The sequence below is a fragment of the Argopecten irradians genome, chromosome 3 (genome assembly GCF_041381155.1).
Source record: "Argopecten irradians isolate NY chromosome 3, Ai_NY, whole genome shotgun sequence".
In the NCBI taxonomy this organism is placed as follows: Eukaryota; Metazoa; Mollusca; class Bivalvia; order Pectinida; family Pectinidae; genus Argopecten; species Argopecten irradians.
In genome coordinates this window covers 54818484-54837663 of record NC_091136.1, presented here as the reverse complement: position 1 = coordinate 54837663, position 19180 = coordinate 54818484, and the positions used below count along the sequence as shown (strand labels likewise).

The window sequence follows — 19180 nt, the reverse complement described above, 5'->3', positions numbered from 1 at the left end:
CAGGAATGTGTATGTTCCCTGTTCTTCTACAATGGCGCCCAACTAAACAACCCATGGAAGGTGGTTAAAGAGTCTCGAAATCTCAAGAAATTAGTGTTCAATAAGGTCCCTGTCACTCAGCTGACGGAGCATGCTTATTTGGCTCAGTTGGTAGAGCAGTAGTTATTTTCAAACTGGAGACCCGGGTTCGATTCCTGGTAGGGACACTCGATAGGAATGTGTATTTCCCTGTTTTTGTACACGGTCATTCACCCCATGCGTCACCATGAAACCCATTAACAGCAGACCTGTATGTGCACATATGTACAGTCAATGGGTGAGTTGTAATTCTGATGCGATGCGTTTCTTTAAACTCTGTGAAATTTTACACTGGGACGAGATCCAATATTCGGGTAGTAATGATAACTAACACAGTAGATTATAGAAATAATGTTTTAATAGATAAATCAAAATTCAATAATATAAACTTTGATATCAAAATACCGCTATCCTCTTTTTCAAATTGTAACAAATAAGGAATACAAACATATTTTGTAAATGAATAAACATACAGCACATGTACATTCACGTAAAACATGTTCACGAATGTTCCGGAAGTAGGCGTGATGATACCCTAGCAACAAAACTCACCATGACTAAATGGATACCATGGTAACAAAGTCATGACGTTCTTATAGCTTCAGGACTGGCACTAGAATAAATTAACAAGCCAAAAGCTATTGTGAATAATAACCATATAAAATGGATCACCAATGCATAAAGATGACAACACGTTACCAGTTTTCCGGAAACTATTATGAAATCCGTGAATTTGTTGTCCATCAAGAATAACAAGTCGGACTGACTAAGGACAATACATCCTAAAGTACCCTGATGAGTTACACATGTAGACAAACGGAAAGTTATCATAGAATGTAGATAAATCATTATGCCGAATTTGAATAAAGTTATTTGCGTTTGTCGTCTATAAAGTTATTGAAGATGTCTAGTAAAACTAGTCCTTCCTCGGGATCATAACACCAGTGATTGAGTAGTGATATCAACACACAAGCAAGTCTGCCATACACGACAATCAATACTGCTATTATCTTGGTTAATTAGTTCCAATATTTAAACATGCCGCGATCACGTGACTTCACTGACTTCGTTTACCTCATCATTGGCTTTCTCGAATTGTTTAATGAAATCACTGAAACAGAACAAATCGGGTTTAAGATAATTATGAATCTACACAAAGAGGAAATATATGCTTAGATTTTCTCATTATGATTATTCGAATGAAATAAGACAAATTGAGAATAACAGGCAAATGATTATGTTTTTATCTATTACGAGGGCCTGTTTCATCTAAATAGATGTATTCTGATGCCGAAACACTCACCCAAAGTATATGCGTCCATTTTGTTCTTTAGCTATGCGTTCAATGGCTTCATGCACTTTCGGTTTGTCGTATGGTACGGCGAGCTCCTGGAACAGAAATTATATCCTGCCTAAAATATTGATTATTAAATGAAAATAAGATGTTATTGTTTTAAAAAAACATGTACCCAAATGATGTCATGTTGATTTAGAAATGGCCGTTAAAAATAGAAAGAAAAAAAACCCCAGCAAAACGGGAAAAATAACTTTGCATGACGACTGACAGAAACTCCTTCTGTTCGCATATTTGACATACCCGAAATGCAAATTAAATTCAAATAAAGTACGGGCTTTGAAACCAATCAATAATATGATTACTAGACATGTCAACATAAAAAAAAGGTATAGAGTCTTTCTTAATGATATAATGATGTGAACTGATTGTACAACTCTTACAGACTTAAAGGCATCATTTAATAAAGTCAGAATAAACAGTAATTTGTCTTCAAGTATCATTATGTGTTCTACAAGATTTCACGTGGACCGTAAAATAACTAGAATATCAATGTGGATATACATACATCTAGTGCGGCCATGAATTGTTCCGGTGTGACCTGCAGGGTCTCGTCAGGATCGTGTCTCTTCAGGATATCAAGGAGCCTCATATCATTGACGACTATGTGGTCCTGTAACACCATGACAGGGTCCTTTCTCTTGAATGGGTCAATAGCTGGCTTACCCAGGTCTTCCATGGTATTACCCGACCTCAGGATGGGACCATGTGTCACTTTAAAGTTTGGCCGCTTCATTTTGATGTCTTCGCAGATCCTCAGGAACTCGAACTCGACAGGGACATCCTAAGTGATTAAAACAGCAATTTTTTTAAGGAAATGTTCTGGGAAGTTCGGGTTGCGATATACACGAGAATAATAAGATACACATTTGTTAAATTGTACATATGCATTATTTCACAATGACACACAATTTACTAAACTAGTTCATAATGATACAATTGTGACATTGTCCCCTATCCTACTTACAGTAAGGTCGAGTTCCTCCATCTCGCTGCTGTCGGTTTCGTTGATAGAGCGAGCCAGGGCGATAGCACCAATAGTCGTCAGAAGGTTATTACCCATCTGCATCAATACAAAGTATACAATACATACCAATGGTCAGACCATCACAACATTCCTACTTGTTTAAATTCCTAAAGAAGGTAATGGTATACCAGCTGCACTTGATAAGGTATTTATATTTTCATTTGACAATCATTAATGTAGATGGCGGTTTATTGTAAGAAGTAAAATCATTGGCAATCATATTAAGGAAGGACATGATTTGAAAAAGACATTTTTCTGTCTTATTTTTGTTACCTCAACAATTTTACAATAATTTAAAAAAGGCAATACCGTGGACACTGACACCAATTATATGATGTTCGAGTTCATTTTTCCTTGGACAAATATGCTACATTGTTTGACTAGCGTAAATATAAACTCCATTTAGTGTGACTTTAACAAGGTCTTATGGACGCACCCTTAGTACCCGGATGTTGTCGTTGACGGCAATGGCCTTGGCTACCTTCACCGCCACGTCAGCGTTCAGTCTGTTTCCGCTGATGTCGATCTCATGAAGAGAGTTATTGGTGATGAGGGCATCGGCGATAGCGGCGCCACCTTCTGGTCCAAATCCATTCCATGCTAGTGAGCACTGCTTTAGTCTCACGTTTTCCTTAGAAAACACAATAAAAGTACTAGCATGTTACTAAATAAGAATACATGCTATATACCCTCGGAGCTGTACATAACGCTCTGCTCTTGTTTACCAAACAACAAAATCCCATAGTTGAAAATGCTGACAGCACAGCCAAGCAAACACAAGGTTTTAGTTTAAGTAGAGAAAAAGGAGACAACGTCAAAAACTCAAAAACAGTTATGAAAATTACGAAAGCTGTAGCAACATTTAAAATGTATCTATCAGATTAGAATACATGAAACTGGAAATATATTTCTTAAAATGAGAACGTAAAATGTAACTTAAGTTGTGTGTTAATTTTCAAGAGGCTTGATAAACTGTAAGTTCTACACATTTGCAAAATATACAAATAAAAATACTTTTTATTGAAAATACTGTTTCATCCGATAGAATGATCATTTACAGTTCTGAAAACAACAATATTTACTATTGCCATAATGTAACTGGAGTAGATAACTACACTATTATAAAGGAACACGAGGAGTTCCAGGTCACTGGTTGATTCAATGAGCCGAGACATTAGATAGATAAATATTTGACAGGGACCTTTGTGTGTAATTACGATAGTATGAGGACGATCTTGGTAGGTATACTATTACCTTTGAAATAAAGACAGATTGTCTATCATTGTATGTATACCCAGGCACACTATAAAGGAATGTTATATACATATAACATCCACAGAGGTCGGAAGAGTATATAGATACATGTAAAATGATGTTGATTTACATCATAACCCAAAACATTTATATAATACCCGGCTAAAGTAGGACAGACTATCAGGGGTTTATACATCATTTAGTCTGATCAGGTGTCTTCAAAAGAATTCTAATCTGATAAGCACACAATGGATAATTAGTTCAGTTGTGTGAATGGAAGGAATGCCACACTTGTTTAAAAACTTATTTATAAGTACTTTATCCTAGTGTAAGAAGCTTAGAGAGTAGTCAACAATATTGAATGTTAGATTTTTACTTGTAATTTAAATGAATGCCATTCAATGCAATTACAAATGTAAACAACAGTAGGTGCTATTTTGTTATTATACGAAATGTTACTAAAAAGATTAACTAAAATTGGCTGGAAGTATTGGCTAATTTCATTACCAATAATAAACAAATACCAGGTAACTTACTATTTCATTTAAAATAACTAATAATGTTACCATTTTTGTATGTTTACTCAAATTACTTAAATTATGTTGTTTGGTGAGAATAAACAATGGTTATGCAAATGAATTACATAAAGGACAGAGAGTGGGGAAACAGCGACGTGGTTTAATCTAACCTATATTGCTGATACTGTATCTAGCTCGTTTTAAAGATGCTATTATCCTAGGTTATTGTACAGAACATAAAAGTTATACCTTAAGACCACGTGCTACAGACACCGCCCCCTTCTGTCGAAGGTGATTCCAACTTAGGTCTAAAGAATCTAGGATATCGTTGGAAGCTGTAATACAAATAAATCAATTAAGTACCGATAAACACTCAGAATAAAATTGCAAAAAAACTGTGGTAAATCGCTTGTAAATCTATACATCAGTCTGACATAGAGAAGACCTGGTGAGTACAAAGGTAGTGTCAATAAAAGGATAACAATAGCACGTAATTATCACGAATTTCCATTGTGTAGTGCTGTCTCTCGGTAATATGTTTCTCAGTACCAACTTCCTGTGTTTTGTATCTGTGTTGACGTTAAACATGACAGTCCATTTTCCATTTTTATTTTCTTATATGACAATTACATGTAAACTACAGACATCACAGCATAACAGTCCATTTTCCATACCTATTGCTGGCCCTAGCTGTTCTCCTGCCTGCTCCCCAAACCGGTTCCGACTCAAATCTAGAACCTTCAGATACTTGTTGTTCTGTAAAGAAAGAAAGGTGTTTTACTTTTTAAATTTTGATTCACTTTTTATTTACTCTTATCTTTAATCACTTAACTTGGTATACGTATTTCACATTTAGTTCATTTATCTACAAAAATAAAAAATTAAAAAAAAAAACAGAAAAGATTACTCACATCCATCATCTCGACGAAACACTCGACATCGCCGTCTTCGAATGCATTATCTAAAAAAATTTGTATACAAGGTCAACTACAGAAAAAATCATATTTTATAAAAAGAGGTAATGGACTAATAAAGTAAATACGGACAAAGCGTATACTAGTATTGATATGTACTTGTACAAACCAAAATTCAATTATTCAAATACAAAAACAAACAAAAACCCAAAGAGATTGACTTCATCCTATAGCTGCGTAATATTCAGGTTTTAGATGATTGTGACCGAAATTGACTAATACTGGCAAGGTGATTGCTTCCTCCAGAAGAAAAACTGACTGCCCAACTATCTGGGAGGAGGATTTAAAGCAGTGTGATGCTCTACCTCATCCAGATCGATCAGGTCTTGGACATTTCGTTATATAATTAAACAACAAAGACATATCAATGTTTATATTAGCTTGTCTCTGTGTCATTTGAAAAGTAATCGAATTTATCGATCCCTCTAGAAGACCCTATCAGGTAATGGACAATCCTTAATTAAAACAAATCATACGTTTTGATATCCAACGAATGAACAGGTAAATATGGTCCCCGAGCCATAAGTTATCATTAAACAAGGAAAGTGCATTAATCAACTTAGGTCATCTCCATGGTTACGGTAAATAGATAGAATTAATGGCTACCACCTGTTCCATTACTATGATGAATGATTCTTGTTTGAAGGGAGCTTGTATTGGATTTCCATGATATTACCCTGACATAGAACACCGACACCATTAACTAGTATGGGCTTCGAGAATTACGCCAATAAAAATCTTTTTGCGCAGATGATAATACAGCTAGATAGAAACAGGAATCTGATTTTGAAAGCCACCATGACGGGTTAATGAATTAACAACGTCATATTATTAAGTGATTTAAAAAAATTAATGTGATTGTGTATTACTGTAAATTCTGTACATTTTATATGTTCGATATCTTGTGAGAAAAGTCTTTGACTCAACATGCAATCGAAAGTTGTTCTTGGAGTATATCAACACCAATATCAACGTGAAGGTTTCTATCAATTAGTGTAGACGAAGAGCCTTTACAAAACACAGTGGTCCCTATGATGTAACCGTACCTGATAGATCTATCTTTCTCAGTCCAGTATTCACTCCTAACATCCTACAGATACTTCTGGCTCCCAACGCACCCAGCCGATTGTCTGATAAACTCTGAAACCAGATCAAAGGTTTAGGTATAGTTAATGGTGATCGTTACTGTAGGTGCGTATCGTTAAACATGGATAATTGGTATATTAGAGAAAAATAGAGATAATCCAAGGAATGCGATCACAATTAACCCTGGAGTGTCGATTATGTAGGTAAAACAATATCAATCAGAAGTTACAAATGTTCTCTCTTTCTATAATACTGTTCTACAGTTATATCTGTCATGTTCTGTTGATATAAGTTCTACAGTTATATCTGTCATGTTCTGTTGATATAAGTTCTACAGTTATATCTGTCATGCTCTGTTGATATAAGTTCTACAGTTATATCTGTCATGTTCTGTTGATATAAGTTCTACAGTTATATCTGTCATGTTCTGTTGATATAAGTTCTACAGTAATATCTGTCATGTTCTGTTGATATAAGTTCTACAGTTATATCTATCATGTTCTATTGATATAAGTTCTACAGTTATATCTGTCATGTTCTGTTGATATAAGTTCTACAGTTATATCTGTCATGTTCTGTTGATATAAGTTCTACAGTTATATCTGTCATGTTCTGTTGATATAAGTTCTACAGTTATATCTGTCATGTTCTGTTGATATAAGTTCTACAGTAATATCTGTCATGTTCTATTGATATAAGTTCTACAGTATATCTGTATGTTCTTTGATATAAGTTCTACAGTTATATCTGTCATGTTCTGTTGATATAAGTTCTACAGTTATATCTGTCATGTTCTGTTGATATAAGTTCTACAGTTATATATGTCATGTCTGTTGATATAAGTTCTACATGTTATTGTATATGTTTGTATGATATAAGTTCTACAGTTTATATAAGTTCATGTATTTCTGTTATATCTGTCATGTTCTGTTGATATAAGTTCTACAGTAATTGTCATTCTGTCATATAAGTTCTGGGGTTATCACACCTCTCAGATAAAACAGCTAATATTCAGTGATGTAAACTGAAAACGTGAGACGTGAATGATTGTATTGAATGTGAACGTTGCCATAGCAGAGTAGTAGATTTAAAGAAAATTCTATTACCTTCAAAGTAATATTCGCTAACTGCAGTAAAGGAATGCACTAAAGTAGGATCTATACCTAAGAATGGTCCCTTCGTCAGTTCTCTGTCATAAATAAGTTATTAACTAAAGCACGGCAAGTATCAATATTTTATCAACATTTTATGGTCTCTAGCTTCCAGAGTTATGTTCAAAGAAAGGTAAGTTAAGCGTGACGTCGACTGATAACGTACACATTCATTAATTAACCTAGGATTATCATTTGTTTAAAATGGATCAGTAAATACGTTAATTACACTATTAAAACGTTCCGTTTTAAATAGACCTTCTCGGCTTCCTAATGAATAACGCATCACCTAATTTTCTTTCACTCGTAAAATACAAAGGTACATGCACATATTTTTCTTATATGAATTGCACATGCGGAGTGTTAATAGGATCACCTTCTTACTCCCAACGCACGCACCAAAATACAGTAAGCTTAGAACTGTAACATTGTTGTTTCTATTTTTTTCAGCCTATATTTGTCTTTTTTATGTAATCTACAGTCACTCTAATTCATCTGAACGGTTATCAAGACATGTCAAACAATAAGTTTTAAATATCTATAATTATGACGTTACTCTACACGTACCAGTTCCGATATGTAGTCGTTTTCCTCTAACATCCTGGCCATGGCTTCCCCTCCTTGGCCTTCTATCCAGTTTCCGTTAAGATTCAGTTTCTCTAGAGTAACATTGTCCTGTAATAATAAACGCAACAAATTAAATGAGGAACAAAACACACATGCAGGCTTTGAAAATTGTCTTTTTCCGTAATCCGACAACTTCGTGAGTTAAATACCGTAGTTATTCAAAACTGAAAGAATTAAAATGAAAATCCCATTTACAATATGCATCAGTTATTTCCTTTGACAATTATTTTAATGTTTGATAAAATAATTGGTAGGAACCAGCAATAGTCACATGTCATATTGTGATGATGACATCAATGTAATACGAATACTTGTGTATGATGACTAACACATAGTTATCATGTTTCAGTGTTACTATTGAAATTGCTAACAAATTCTTGTTAAAAGTATAGTTTTATTCTGGACTAGATGGCATTTTAAAGTGTCGGTTACTGATAGCTCGGCACTTTGATACCTTTTCCTATTACTCTATGGTACAATGTTTATTCCTACTTCACCCTTTTAACCTAAGATTTTACCCTAAGCACTAATGCCATGGCCTTAGCGGCCACAGGTCCGAGTCCATGGTAACGCATCACAAGTTCCTGGTCCAGGATATGACGTACGAAGTACGATATCGGTACCACACCGAACTGTGAACAAATCTTCCTGTAGTTGGACCGTCCACTGGTGTCATGGAGATCTTCAGTATCCTCTACAAAGTCAAAGCGTACATACCATATGTTAAATGATGTTAAGCTCAATTCTTTTATAGAAAATCATAATTCTAGATGAATATTATGAAAAATGACTTTTTTCTTTTAATATAATGGAAGTTGTAACATAGATTCTACGGGGATAAATATTGAGCTTGTAAACGGAATGCATGTCATTAATTTGAATGTCACGACAAGATGTTAGAATATCGCTGGAGGCCTTTAATGACCTTCACTACCTACCTTCGACTTCCAAGTCTGTATCGTACTCATCCTCATCTGTCCTAGATGTGATCGGAACTTTATCATCTAGTACTAGAATGTCTGGCTCTTTAGGAGATTCTACTTCTTCGCTCTCCTCCTGTCTGTATTCTGATTGTTTTAGTTCTGTGATGAGGATGTGTTCCTCATCCTCCACTTCCTCTATTCCTTTGTCCTGGGTTTGCGGTCTCGCGGCCGGCGTCCTTACCATGGTGGCGCGAGACATCTGTGACGGTACACGCCCTATAGACAGACGAGTGTCCGTCCGACTTCCGAGACCATGATCGATCTCCATGTCCATGTCCGTCTCCTCTGGTACAGAGGACAGAAGCAGCTGTGCCTACAACCATCAAAACAACACATTGAGTTTGACATAATTGTATCAATATAAATGTAACAAATGATTATAAAAGTTTTCTATATTTGATAAACAAAAGAAAGATATTATAGTGAAAACTCTGAGAGAAACGTAGGAAGATGATATAATTAAAGGTATACCAGATTACAAATATATAGTTGTTAGCGTTATAAATTCAACATCACGTTCTTTCTAGATACGAATTACACAGACATAGGAACGTACTGTAAAAGCGACCTAGGACGAGAGAAAAATCTCCCAAGTTTGTTTGGTAAACAGTATGCTCATGTTAATCCTTTTGTGATCCATACGCAATATTTATTCGGATTTGTACTCATCGTACTATATCTCATAATTCATGGAGTAAAATAATCAGTTGCCTGAAAAATGGATATCAATCGAGTTTCATCAAAAATTTTCTTAATGCTTTTCTAGTATTTTCCTTTATGAAACAAAATCTAGGGAAGAGTTTATATCATTACAAGTGATTAGAACATAGGAATTTTTCAGTCAAAATTACCTAATAACCTCTGTTTGCTTTACTTTAACAATAATTACCAGCTTAAATTTCGGAAAATACGTTTAGCTATTTCCATAGACTTTAACCAAGATTAAGTTGAGAAGACAATATCACTCACGATTGGGATAGGCCATGTATTAGGGCACGTTGGTAAGGGGGTGTGGCGACTATAGATTAAGGTTTCTCGATATATTTAACTTCGTTAGTGACTAGGCCAATACATTGATAGTAATGATAATTCCCCGGACCAATATCGGATATCATCGCTAATACTAGACCCCTATATATAATTATATCCGTTACACGTAAAAGCCTATTGACGATAACTGCTTAGTAAACATAGAATTTCGCCGTGAATTGAATTGATAACATGACCTTGTTGAAGTTTTAACAACAGTATAACCACACAGCTAAGTATTGGATTTCATATGTTTGTCAAAGGAAAATTAATGCAATACAAATATAGTAGTACCTAAACGTCAGAATATTTTTACCAGCCACATGCTTAGTTATTGATATAGATATATCAATAATTGTATTATTGCTATTGTTTGTTTCTATCCTTCAATGAACTATAAATACATAGTAAGTTATAACATATATTTGCCATGTTTCATCAATTCATTGAAAAATCTCTAGCTCTACAAAAGTGAAAACCAAACCAGCAATAATGTGTAACATTCTATACTAAAGCAAAATCGACTACGTACTCAAACACACGTGACATTAGTAGATCTAATAGAGAGACATTGCTGAAACAGAATCAGATCATGTCTAGCTTCTGATGATTTATTACTGTAATGGTGCTAAGGGGTGTGTGATGAATGGTGTAATGTGACCTGAATGACAATCTACGATAACATATAAATCTGATACTTTGAAAGAAGGAAGTTTTGATATAAATTTAGTCATTTAAACATACTCACTGTGATACCATTATTGGAATGAATATGAAACGCTTGAGGATGCCTAATTCATCTGATGGAATGCGGCATATTGTAAAGATAAAACTTTGTGACACACACGCAAATCACAGAAAAAGAAACTCTATATATAGACTTACAAAATTAAAAATTTATATAAAAGCAAAATATGAACGAAGTAATTTTATATATGGACATTTAGGTAAGGTATTAAAACAGCACTATAAACGTACTCCCAAATTAATGAGTTGGTTTGGTACGTATGGAAAAGTACATGATTTGTACTTTAGCGGTGTCCGGGTACCGTATCAGTTTCAGCTAGTGTAATATTGCCCTAACTGACCCAGACATTTGAAATCGTTATTAATAAGTGAGAGACTGCCATCCGACCTGTTGTGTAGTACACTGCCAATCGATCAGATTTAAACATTGCTAGCAATGAAAGGGAACCGAGGAAACAAATTGGCATCAGAATGGCTCTCTCACATTTTGTCTTTTGTTATGTATTTCAGCTATTGACGGTGCCAGTTATAATGGTAAGTAATTAACTTATGTTATACACATTCATAATGCCGCCATTGTATATCTACATGGTCGGAAACAAAGGCAACAGCACACAGGGACGTACCATACACCTATACCTATCAAACAAATAGGTGTCAAGATTTGGGGAGAGATGTGTAGGCCGGCGTTGACACACGAATGTATTAGACGGGTCTGTGGCCCCGCACGACATCAGAGATTGGACCTGTTGTCTACCCGGGGTTAAAGCTGGGGGTCAATACAAAGCTCGTTAATACAGGAGTGTGGACTAGTGTACTGATAGCAGGCTCCAGGTGTATACGTAAAAACCTTCAGTTGTTTCAAACGTTAAACAGTTCAATGGCACAAACATAATAATTACACATGTTCTATTTCATAACAATGATTCCCCGTTCAGTAAATACGTTTGACATAAAAAACACGAATGCAACAATTAAAACCAAGCAATTATCTGAAAGTTAATTAAAGACAATTTCAGGAATTCAAATGATAACGCGCGATAGGGAATAAAGATAGAATGGAGAACATTAGGCGCAATTGTACTAAAGACAGGAATTCATGATCTCCGGACGCATAGAAAAGTCTAAAATATAACAAATCACATAATACAGGTCAAAGAAATAATGTGACAACCGCAAACAAGAAATCATTAAAATGAAATCAAAACACAAAATGAAAACAATTAGCAATGAAACAATATCATGCACTGCCAATACATCAAAGTAGAGGAACATAAACAAAGGGCACCAAAACAATATCAGCAACAATAGTGATGAGTCACGCTAACCATGGCAACATAATTAAACAACTCGTCACTAAAACGAAACAAGAGGATGAACTGAAATGAATGTCGTGCAATAGATATCGTGACAACACTCAACGCAGACAATATCTAGGTTATAGTCGACTTCAATAAGGTTCACTGCAAGTAATTAAGTCTAATGCAACCTCTGATCAAAGTTAAATTCTCCAGCATGCATGATGGATTCAAATCATCGGTTTACACTTTAACAAAGTCTATTGAAGACTACATAATTATGTAGATTCAATATTGAAAACCTAGACTGACACAAATTATCTCCAATATCATTATGTCAATATCACGTATATATGCATGTTTAATGTAGCATTTTCTATTAGTGAGGTTACCTACCTGAAGTCCATTTGATGGTTACACTAGCAGCATAAGGAGAAGTGTTTACCTGTTTATATTACAGGTAAGTAACATTATCATGACTCTTACGTGTACGCCGGTCCCAATTCACTAAATTATAAAGGTATCGAGTGTATATAACCAAGCACCGGATAAAAACCAACCTCTTAGCAGTATATAACAACTTGCTTAATAAATTTAATTGAATGGAAAGCAGAAAGAAACATATTCAATGAAGTTTTGTATACGTATTCAATGGCTCGTTTATTCCAGATCGATGGCACTTTCTTTTGTTATCGCTTTCAACGCTACGCCACATCGTACAAAACACATTAAAGAAACCGAGTTGGAAGAGATAATATGAACATTCCATTATAGACCTAGTCAATACACATCGAGAAAGGCAGATCGGGCCATTTAAAGGCTAGCACCGAAATGTGTGAAATTATCTCTAAGGTAAACACACCGACTATCCGGATTTGTATAAATACATTTATCAACACAGTAACATAATGGTGTACAACTGGAAGGCTAAAATGTTTGAAAAGTTGGTGGTCAAAAGCATTTGATTACATGTGGAGTGGACAGAATGGTCAATAGGTCGATAGCAATGTCAACTGACCATTGACAGCATAGTTAGCGAAAATGTGTCAATATGGTTAACGGCACGTTTGACATCATGGTCAATGATTATCTTGTCAACAAGATCAACGGCAAGTTTACAACAAAATGGTGGACATCATGGTCAATGATTACCTTGTCAACAAGATCAACGGCAAGTTTACAACAAAATGGTGGACATCATGGCCAATGGCACGGTTGCTATAATCATGTTTTGACAATTTCGCTAACGAAAGCTTTGAAAGCTTAACATGATTAACAATGATGCATAAAAAGTAGACTAAATGGTTTGGGTAGTCTGGTTACTCACTTTTCATAACACAACAGCATTCCAGAATTTTATTTGAAAGAAGCAACTTGTGGAAGCACAGAATTAAAAGCATGTCACAGGAATAATTGTATTCGATGTTTACTTTTGAATGAATGTAAATTCAGTAAATATAATTACTTTTTCTATGTACTTTGATGAAAAGGATATTTAAAGAAGTCTTTCCCTATACAACATACTGGCCAAGTATATACAAGAATCAAAACCAAATGTTCACTCCACAAGGGAAGTAGGTAAAAGTTAGAGATACCGACAATAGAAGATCAGAATATACAAAGGCGAGTCTTTCATCTAGAGGTTCAAATACGCAGTGTAATCAGAAAAATGAATAGAAAAATATCACACGACAGTATCAATTATTCTATTTCATGTACGTTTGTATTGCAGTCTGAAATACTCTCCTTGAAATTAGGGGCACGCTACCCCAACACAAACACGAAACATGTCCATAATGTCATAATGCCCGACACAAAAAACGAAACATGACTATAATGTCTGTTGATGTCACCGACACAAACACGAAACATAGCTATAATGTCTGTTGATGTCACCGACACAAACACGAAACATAGCTATAATGTCTGTTGATGTCCCGACACAAAAAACGAAACATGACTATAATGTCTGTTGATGTCACCGACACAAACACGAAACATAGCTATAATGTCTGTTGATGTCACCGACACAAACACGAAACATAGCTATAATGTCTGTTGATGTCACCGACACAAACACGAAACATAGCTATAATGTCTGTTGATGTCACCGACACAAACACGAAACATAGCTATAATGTCTGTTGATGTCACCGACACAAACACGAAACATGACTATAATGTCTGTTGATGTCCCCGACACAAAAAACGAAACATAGCTATAATGTCTGTTGATGTTCTTAAATTCGCCATTAATAAGTATTCAATAATGCTTCTAAGGCATCAAACACACACGCGAAGTTTACTGCACTCGACAACGTAGCAATAGCGATACTGTCTTATTATCTTGTCACAAGTAATATCAAAAACACATGTACTCTGTGTACCAGTTGATATACATTAATAGGCTAAGATATGTATAACACCTACAAATAATAAGTAAATGTTATTTTAATGTTTTTCCAAAAATAAAAAATAAAAAAGCGAGGAACACACAAAACAATAAAGATTTTGAGGAATAAAACATTTGAAAATCATGTTATGATGAAATATTTGAGCTACTTAAAAAATCATAGAATATCCAATTGAATAACAATCCACTCAACACCTCATTTTGGGGACTTTGCAAAACTTTTCACGTTGATAGTGAACATTAAAACGAACAGGAACTACTCAGAATGTGTGGTTTCACTGTCGATGGCGATTTTGATGTCATTCGGGTACTAAAAAATGGATTTCACTGTCGATGGCGATGTTGATGTCATTCGGATGCTAAAAAATGGGTTTCACTATCGATGGCGATGGTGATGTCATTCGGATGCTAAAAAATGGGTTTCACTGTCGATGGCGATGTTGATGTCATTCGGATGCTAAAAAATGGATTTCACTGTCGATGGCGATGTTGATGTCATTCGGATACTAAATATGGGTTACACTGCGGCATTAATGTGTAACAGGGTGTTTCGTAGTAAATCAATGCTAAAATGGTCGTCTTTTCCGCTTTTCTCTTCTGGTGATAATTGATAGAGTGATATCACATCACAAAAAATCTGATTACCTTCAAGGGAACAGGAAAACCCGCTTTTGAATATGATTCCGATGAGAACTGATGAAATGATGAGAATGACGGAAGTTCATTAGTGAGTAAATCTATAACTGATGATCTAACATATAAATAGTCTGATATCACAGACTGAGAGATATATACGACTAGAAAGGATGTTAATCACAGGGAACAAGGGTTTCCTTCTTCTGAAGTATTAATAGACATTACAAGGGCAGCCATCTTTTTAACGGCTTATATAGGGGGTAGGCCTAAGTAGGCAAAGTCAGAGCTGGCTGGAAACTGTATGTGGAAGCATCTGTCAGAGACTGGGCTAGTTGGAGACTTTCTCGTGATATTTTTATGTCCTTAGTTTCAAAGATAAATAATACTACGAATCCACTAGGCACATCGACTGAGGCATAAAGTCTGTAGAACAAGGTCATACTGTCTATACTTCTACATCTCTCAAAAACAGCAACATTTTGCTTGCAATTCACAAAATGCATTTAAATGCAGTCAATGGCTTGAAATGCAAACGTCTTTCTTTAACTAAACACATAGCAATATCGTATATAACATACAATCATTTAGTTGTTTCATTCGAAAATGGTTTTCTGTCATCAAATGTCCATCCCTGTACAAAATTAATTTGATTCCAAAGTATTTCTTTCGGACTGGATTAGAAATAACACTAGTATACCTGTCAGAATGTGCCTATTGACATTAAAACTATGGAGGATGCATGTTGCTAAGGTATGTTTAGCTGTTATAGACATAACACACTGTAAAATGTCGTACACACAATATAAACTAACTTTTTTATTACACGGTCCACTCGTGTCAATAGACATTCACGTCTCTATGTTTAATTAAATAACACAACACACACTAAACTAACACATGATTTGTGGAAAACAGCAATACAAAAGGCGGTCAGTAAATAAGTACTTATAAGGTAGACAGTATCACCTGGTTTATTAATACAGGTAGGCTATCGATTACAACCTTAGACGAGTACCTGTCTTCGGCTTTAAATATGAGACTCTGTAAGAGACATGGCACCAGAACATGCTATGTCACTGAGGAGTCCCTTGGGTGCCAGGGAGCTCGGGAGGTGTAGGTTTTGGTGTGCGGTATCCTGGAAGCTCTTGTGTATCACATAATACCAGATAACTATAGGGTTACTGAAGGTATCGTATTATACCACCAACTACACTACGTCTAATTGTATCACCATTTTACACATCTCGTGTAAACTTTATCCTACAACACGTGTAGGCCACGATCAATATATACGCCGGTAAAGAATTACAACTGAAATCTTTAATATTGGATTATCTGTTCTTACAAAGATTAGACCATGGCAATGTATTGTATATTCTAGTACAAGATGAACCAGTGGCCGCCCGTATGTCGGGTAATATGTCTGATAATCATGATGTAATACGATATACCTTGGTAATCTGCCAGTAGGTCAGCATTATTATAAGTCGGTCAGCAAAATAGATTTTTACAAATATGAACAATGTCATCGAATTAAGAGACTAATAGACGTACACATCAGCTCGTGGTCGCGTGAAAACGTGTTTTAAAGTCTAAACCCACGTCAATATGTTAATAAATCTAAACACTATTATTAGATGCACGTGAAAGCATGTTAACACGACTATAATCGATGTTATAACAAACAGGTTTATGAAGACTCACCAATTAAAACGAGGAGGAAATCAGGTTAGAAGACTCACCATGCAGGTAAACAGAATCAACAGAAGACACAAAATAAGACGACATGCAAATATTACTCGACAAGTTCAGAAAATACATTCTGATTAACATAACAGTCCACATGTAAATGTAACGTAATAGGAGTGGAGCGACGTTATTGAAGGGTTTCGATTTGAAACACAAAAGAAAAATAATCAATTTCATATTTAAAGCATCAATTGTTTAGAAGGAATAAAGTGATGTTCTTCTTGTTCGTATAGATACATATAGTCTAATAATGATTTACAAATATCTTTAATTTCTTTTATCTAAAAACCATTATAAGAAAAAACATGTACATGTACTATATCAAAACAAGTGAAATAATATCGAAAGACAGACAAGTGAACTTAAAGTTTTATTTACGCACAATTAACTATACTAAACAATCATTCTTTAATGGCCGATTTTAATGGGTTTAGCGCTACTTTTGATGATCCTAAAATCATTTTGACAAACATGATTAAAGGGCGACTGACCTCTGTATAGTAAATCCGTCTAGCATGTAGAACAGGGTATTAAAACCGTGAGCATGCATAAACAAGTCTAAAGTAATTAACCTCAGGCTTCACAACACTGTCTGATGTGCTGCATATACGTCAACATTTATCGTAAAATGTGAAACGAAATTACAGAAGAAAATGATAAACTGTTGGGGAAAGTTTTCAACTAGTTTGACCCGGAACTGGATGGGTTCCGGTCAGTGGTTTCCTAGCACAGATAAACAACGTCCGTCTTACCTGAGCCTCCAGCGCCGGGTCCAGGGCAGGGGGCTGGACCTGCCCCTCCGCCTCGGCCACCTCTTCTCCCCCTGTCAAATTCATCCCGTGGGGTGGGTCGAGTTTCCTTTACCTGTCCGTCAGAATTTCCATGAATAATCCTTATGTATATCCCTGAGATAAATGTCCTCACCACACCTATAGGAAAAGCGTCGTGATTTGAAGCACACGGAGTGTAGGTATATAGTGTGTAACGGTAACTGAGACAAACAAACCCTGACGCGACAGGGCTGATCGCTCAATAATACTGCCAGGCTTACTGACAGAGGCGCAGGGGTCGAAATCAGATAATCCATATACCCAATACAGCCCTATTACCATACCCTAATCAAAATGATTTGAATAAAAATTCCCTAAACCTGAAAGGGGTACATGAGGTGCCACACGCATGCGGATTTACTTGTAATAACTTCTGATTTAGAGACGTATTTCAATGATAAGCCGAGTTTCGTTATATCTTCACCAGATTATTACATAGGCCTAGTCCCTATACTTTATGGTATTATTGGCTTTTAGGCAGAATCAATAAAATGCGGGTACATCGTACGGTCTGAGGGGTAACGATTGTAGGAAGGAACATTTGGTTTTCGGCTAATTATTGAACAAGTTCAACGATACGAAAGCTGGAGTCGATTTGAGTCCTTACCTTGAGTGACAATGCTGAGTCTTTGGGGTACAGCGAAATGTTTGTGTTACATAGTAGATACTACGTATCATTATATCGATTCTAGCTAGCAGAATTTCTTTTTAAATAAAAACCTTTAAAATTGACGATAATTATCACAACGAAAACATAATTCTAATTTTGAAGAGAAATAAAGATATTCTTGGAAACTCGTGAAAAAACACCATAGACCGTGTTTTCCGGAAGGGTAAACATTAGCGGGTAGTGATGAGTAACTACATTGTAGGTTAGCGACTTAGATATATCACGTTATTCCAATCAGAAGATTCGAGATGCCAATGTTATTTTTATTTAAACTCTGGCACGTGTGCATGCGTGACGGAAGCTGAACTAACACGCATGAACTATTTCAAACGTATGCCAGGATGAATGGTAAAACATGTGGTAGCCCGAGATGCTCTAGCCCTGACACCAGACTTAGACATTGTGACGATAGATGTCTGGATTAGGGCCAGAGCGCAGTGCTATATCAAAAGCTGGAACTCGCCGACACCGTTTGGTATCGGGTCAGGTCATTTCTAAAATCAGACTGACCTCCGAGAAGCCCCACTTACCTTGGTCTTTTCAACAAATGAATAATTTATCTACTCAAATATAGCAATCCGTATAGATTAGAGGCGATTTACATAATGTGAGAAAATGGCGTTGACGAGGAGGAAGATTTAAAGTTGCGTCAAGGAAACTACTTTATGGACATAATATAACGTGCAGGCATGATAAAATGGATTGCTATGGGGAGATAAATTATTAATTTGTTGAAAGGCCGAGTTAAGTGACGCT

The 19180-nt window shown here is 35.6% G+C and overlaps 1 protein-coding gene across 4 annotated transcripts; it reads right to left on the bottom strand.

Annotated features, from left to right (window-relative positions):
* Positions 1–418: 418 nt before the first annotated feature.
* On the bottom strand, positions 419–17969 carry LOC138319112 (leucine-rich repeat-containing protein 74B-like). 4 transcript variants are annotated; one of them, XM_069262042.1, is made up of 13 exons: positions 17677–17969; positions 9008–9359; positions 8588–8763; positions 8010–8117; positions 6252–6345; positions 5143–5192; positions 4906–4987; positions 4481–4566; positions 2896–3090; positions 2400–2495; positions 1941–2216; positions 1382–1467; positions 419–1189 (listed from the first exon to the last, which is right to left on the bottom strand). In XM_069262042.1, the coding sequence occupies exons 1-13, from the start codon at positions 17758–17760 to the stop codon at positions 1126–1128; spliced, it is 1749 nt and encodes a 582-aa protein (XP_069118143.1). In that variant the 5' UTR covers positions 17761–17969; the 3' UTR covers positions 419–1125. The 4 variants fall into 4 exon arrangements, with proteins under 4 accessions (XP_069118143.1, XP_069118142.1, XP_069118146.1 ...); XM_069262041.1 differs by having other exon boundaries at positions 9008–9365; positions 17677–17968; XM_069262045.1 differs by lacking the exon at positions 17677–17969 and adding an exon at positions 16880–17043 and having other exon boundaries at positions 9008–9365.
* Between the last annotated feature and the right edge of the window lie 1211 nt (positions 17970–19180).

What these genes read in the sequence shown, in the direction of transcription:
- LOC138319112 (XM_069262041.1), bottom strand. Translation starts at nt 17,760, where the DNA reads ATGAATTTGACAGGGGGAGAAGAGGTGGCCGAGGCGGAGGGGCAGGTC. An exon ending in ACAGCTAGGGCCAGCAATAG is followed by an intron (nt 4,567 to 4,905) that starts GTATGGAAAATG and finishes TTTGTATTACAG; the next exon opens with CTTCCAACGATATCCTAGAT. An exon ending in TGGAGGAACTCGACCTTACT is followed by an intron (nt 2,217 to 2,399) that starts GTAAGTAGGATA and finishes TTAATCACTTAG; the next exon opens with GATGTCCCTGTCGAGTTCGA.